Source organism: Notolabrus celidotus, chromosome 9 (assembly GCF_009762535.1).
Source record: "Notolabrus celidotus isolate fNotCel1 chromosome 9, fNotCel1.pri, whole genome shotgun sequence".
Classification (NCBI taxonomy): domain Eukaryota; kingdom Metazoa; phylum Chordata; class Actinopteri; order Labriformes; family Labridae; genus Notolabrus; species Notolabrus celidotus.
Genome location: NC_048280.1, coordinates 17,061,709 through 17,066,625, shown reverse-complemented (window position 1 = coordinate 17,066,625; position 4,917 = coordinate 17,061,709). Strand labels below are relative to the sequence as shown.

The window sequence follows — 4,917 nt, the reverse complement described above, 5'->3', positions numbered from 1 at the left end:
TTTATATTTACAACAGCACCTGAAACATCAGAAAACATGTTATAAGCACATGCAGAGGTTTTTCTTCAGCCTTCCCAGAACTTGCATCTGTGCTCATCCAAATTAAGTCTTGGCTTTTTCCTGAGAGGAAAATATAAGATATAATCATGACATATGGTTTCTCTCGTTACACATAATTGTCATTTGTCTTTCGGCTGTATATGTAAAGTACCTCTGGTCAGAGTGTCAGATCTCACATCAACCCAGTAGATTGTCCGCTGCTGAGCTACTGTGGCCCTGAAAAAAAGCAAAGAGTTGCACCTTAATGAGGTTTTATTTATTTTTGCTATTTGAATTAACTCATCTAGATTCAAATAAATTCTCAGTCACTGTTTTTTGGGGGTAAAATTGAAACAAGCGCTGGGCTGTTTCCCTCCATAAGGGTATAAACTAAACAAGCCTTTGGTGTCCTATGAGTCTATGAGAAATTAGTTTCTGTTTATTTTTTAAGTGATTTTAAAACTAAAGAAGACGTTTTTTTCCCCTTTACATGAAGTAGATGGGGCTTGCAGAGTCGGGCGGTAACCAGCTGTACACAGTGGTGTTGCCCTTCAGGTTGGTGTTGGAATGAGTGACAGCAGCTTGTGGATTCCCTGAGCACTGTGAATGTAACACACAAAAGTTCTCAGAACAGAAGCAATGTGATCTATTAATGCTAATAACTAAGAATTTAGCTGTGAAATATTAAGTGACCCAGAGGGAAGACTCCTGAGACTCACCTGAAGAAACTTTGTGTCTGGGGGATTGAGTTGCCAGCTTCCCAGAGCGTTGGTGCTGCCAAATGTCCGAGCTTCCACAAGCACGCCTCTATAATCTGGTCCTGTGATAGTCACTGCAGGGAAACACAAAAAAGCATCAGTTATACTTTGCTTTTCATGTAACATTTCACACCGTTATAAATAATTTAAAAGTCTTAGGCTACAGTTTGTGTTGTTAACATTGCAACATGAGAACCGTAGTCAGAGTTTGAGAAATCCAACTTCCTCTGAATTTATCCAAAACGAAAGCATCTATTTATATACATTACCAAATTATAGAACACTGACTTTAGCGTCTAGATGCAGGAAAAACAAAGCTCACATGACAGATAACATTTTAATTGTCAACATTTCAGTTGTTGTCGACTGCATAGCTTGTTGCATATATGTGGAATAGAAAAGCCCTCTTTTATCTGTAGAGTGTTTCCTCTTCTGAGTACATCCTGAAATTACATTACTATGTAAGGTGACAGCTTTCAGCCTATGGTTCCAACCATGTGTAATTCTTTTAAGTATTCCCAGACCACTCACCTGTAATGGCTTGTCCTGGCTGAAACGTCCTGGTGTTGGTGAGGATGGCATAGGGTACTGGAGAGGGCTGAGGCTGCACACCTGAGTGACGAGGCATCATATCCTCACAGGCACCAGTGGGAGCACCAGTAGGATAGCCATGAACATAACAGAGGACTTGAAGCAAAATGAAAAAAGGCAACAACAGAGCCATCAGTCTGGAGGAGTAGCTGACACACTACCTGAGAAAGTATCGAACCAAAGAGGTGTGTGGAAGGGATAAAATGCCCACAACTGAGCAAAGATCAGTTTTAAAAACTGCTGTTGATGAGTCACACAACCAAAAAATGTAAATTACTGTGCACTCATGCGCAGCAGCACATGATACACGGTGTTTGGTGACATTTATGCATCTCAAGGCAGAACAAATAATGATTTACCTCCCTCACTGTGGCAAAGTGTGGTTAGAAAACACTTTCAAGGATAATCACATGGTCAACACTAAAACAATGCTCCTCTGTTTACACATTTTCTGAGTTCTAAAATGACTGTGCAATTAGAACAGAGTCCAAGATGAAAAGTTTCTCTGTTGATACTTCGTGATGTATGTTTGACCATTAGAGAATGATTTTACTTCCAGCATGAGTCATATGTTGTCTGGGAAAACCTGATTCGGGAAATGTGTAATGAAGACAGTGACAGATCCCTTGATCAGGCTGAATTACCAACCCAACAGAGAACAGTCCTACCATGTATTGAGCACGAACGTTTAATGAAAGGTGATAATGAAGTGACCGTATCTATATGTTAGGCTTATTTTTGAAAAGAGCTTGATGTAGTTTTTTTTTGTTGCATAATTTACTTGTACTTGGTCATTAAGTTATTATTTTCTGTCTTACTTTGTTTTTTCAAGCATCAATATATGGTGTCAAAATATGAGCCAATGCAGAAGGCCAAAACCTACAGTTCCTCAAGTGTCCACTTGTTGTGTGCTGCAAAAACCACATTAGGTAAGATGTTAAAATGTCAATTTCCATAAACATTTTCTGGCATGTAACTTATTTGTCTGTTAGTACACATTGTACAGGGGGTGATTTATCTGAGTCCTGCTCAGCCAGAAAGGGTTCCAATTGGTTGTAACAGGGTCACTACACATGATCCCTCACTTCACTTTTGTATTCAGAGTAGTCTTGGTGTGGTAAGACACAACTAAGCTATGGCATTTCAGTCTCTCCCACAGAAGCATAAATCTCCTTGTGATTGTCTTCTGACCTGTTCATTCATGATCTAAGCAGAAATCAAATTTCAGAGCATCTTGAACGTCTTTCGAGTCGCTGATCTGCTATCAGATGAACTTTTAAGAGGGATTTTTTTTCAAATTCATTCACGTGTAATCTTTGTGCTTAAAAGATTACAGTGAGCTGCAACAAGAAACGATCGTGTCCTTTAATCTTTTGTTTCTAAAAAAAGGATTTGTTAAAAAAACAAACAAGAAGATAGGCATAAAAGAATGCAAGTCTCTTTCAGAGCATTTCAGTTTATAGAAAACATTAATAACACTTATATCACAAAACAGACATGAAGGTGGGTCCGTCTCCATACAATGTTGTACATTTCCTCTCTTGTGACTGTAGATTACATTTATTATTTATTTTACAAGTAAAAGAACAACTGCTGCTAACAGAAATAACATGGACCATGCCCTCAGTCAAGACAGACCCAAGAAACATGCAATGTTTTCTCTGGCATTCACCAATTTAGATTTCTCAGAGAGGACTGACTGTATTGTTTCATCATTTATCAGCATATATTATTATTTAAATGACAAAAAGTTTATTTTAAATATTACGGCTGAAGTAGCACTGTGATACATTCTTTTTTGAGTGTTCATGTTTTTTTAACAGCTGATTACTGAATCATTGATAGGTCTCATGCTAACTTATTAATTTCCTGTACATTGTCACATCCGTTATGAGCGCAGTGTACTGGTCTCTATATAAAGCCATGCATTTCAGTCTTTAAAGGCAGGGTCAAGAATACTTTCATGCAGTAAATCACAGCATGGATTTCTAAGTGACCTTTGGTAAAGTATATGGTAAAAATGTAACAATTATGAATTGATTTGAGTTTTAAAAAAAAGCTCTTCACTGATACTGTGCTTGATGCACATCAGTTCAGTTTTCATCTTCTGCAATGCTACATGTATATCTTCTCAGAATCCCCACCGAAAAATAGGCCAAATCAGTGGAAACAACCAAATACATACAAATCTCTGTCTGTTAGGCGGATATAATTTGCACCCTGCTGCCATAAAAACTGTATTATCTGTAAGAGTGGTGAGCATGAGGAATACAAATCCAACAGAACATCACCTTGTTTGGTAACACGGTTACAACAGCTTATGTGAGCAAGGATGGAAAAAACAGACCTGTGCACAAAGGTCATAGAACTGTAATTTCCATCCATTTCCTGCATTTTAAGGTTGATGATCTCAGAGGCAGCAGAATAACTCGGTACAGAGAAATGAGAGTGCATCACCATAGTTTAATGCGTTTATTTCAGTTTTCAGTGACAGTCCACTTCTCCCTGTGTAGGTTATCAGCTTTGGAGCAGCAGTGACACAGCTTACATATGTGTCCTTACAGAATGCAACCATCTGGATGATGTTAACATTGTACATTTTGTGTTTGACTGATGTATCAGTGGTTAGAGTCTCATCTTAATTGGGAATATATATATGTGATCAAGCTATTTGCAGTCACAAGGCTTACAAATTTTCATTCCAAGTGCTTTTTGATTTTTTTTGTTTGCTCCAAAAGCAAGTCAATCAAGTAAAAGGGTATTGTATTGTTATTGCATTAATAATTTGCAAACATTTTATACATGACAGAATAAAGGGACAGTCTTCTGTCCACACCACTCAACCACAAGCACACCACGCACTGACTGAGTGTTGTGTCAAAGGGTGTGCTGGTGACCAATCAGATGCAGGGGAAGGGCGAGGATGGTGTTCAGAGGACACGATATGTTTTTATACCAAAACATCATGTAATTTAGTGTTATCCTGGGAATGATACTGTTTATTATAATTGTAAATAATATCTAAAGTAAAATACATGCAAACATATTAGTAATAGGTCAAAACATAGCTATAAATGTATGATTTGATAAAAGCTTAAATGGTCATGCAGAGCCGTTTGGGAACCACTGAGCCAATAATCTGGATCACTAAAAAGAGCCGGTATTCCAACACTCATGGGGAACAGAAAAAACACAAAAGTACTCCCTTGGATTCTCTAAGTAAAGTAATGGATAAAGATTTTGAAAGGTGTAATAGTTTTACTCTAAAATCCAAGTCACCTAAATGACTTTAGTCTTTACCAGAGTTTGAAAATGTTTCTCCAAATGCAACACGATTTCTGTAGCTCTGTGGGCTGGTGCCCTACCTCACATTGCAGGTTGCATTCATACTGATTTGGCTCCTGACTATGATTTTGCTGCAGACTGGGTGCAATTTTAAAATGCTTTTGTGTGATTTTAGTGTCAATACTATATATGTGCTATTAGCTGTAACTAAAGAGTTTTAGCCCTCCTGATGTAGGTTTTTTTA

General features: G+C 37.8%; 1 protein-coding gene across 1 annotated transcript; it reads right to left on the bottom strand.

The window, feature by feature from the left end:
* si:dkey-251i10.2 (uncharacterized protein LOC562682 homolog) lies at positions 1 to 1,636 on the bottom strand. Its single transcript, XM_034692834.1, has 5 exons — positions 1,329 to 1,636; positions 759 to 871; positions 530 to 639; positions 212 to 276; positions 1 to 120 (listed from the first exon to the last, which is right to left on the bottom strand). The coding sequence occupies exons 1-5, from the start codon at positions 1,519 to 1,521 to the stop codon at positions 8 to 10; spliced, it is 594 nt and encodes a 197-aa protein (XP_034548725.1). The 5' UTR covers positions 1,522 to 1,636; the 3' UTR covers positions 1 to 7.
* Between the last annotated feature and the right edge of the window lie 3,281 nt (positions 1,637 to 4,917).

Excerpts from the sequence above, each read along its gene's own strand:
- si:dkey-251i10.2 (XM_034692834.1), bottom strand. The coding sequence starts at position 1,521 with ATGGCTCTGTTGTTGCCTTTTTTCATTTTGCTTCAAGTCCTCTGTTAT. Across the intron at positions 872-1,328 it reads GCCAGGACAAGCCATTACAG|TGACTATCACAGGACCAGAT; the intron begins GTGAGTGGTCTG and ends GTTTCCCTGCAG. Across the intron at positions 640-758 it reads CAGACACAAAGTTTCTTCAG|TGCTCAGGGAATCCACAAGC; the intron begins GTGAGTCTCAGG and ends TTACATTCACAG.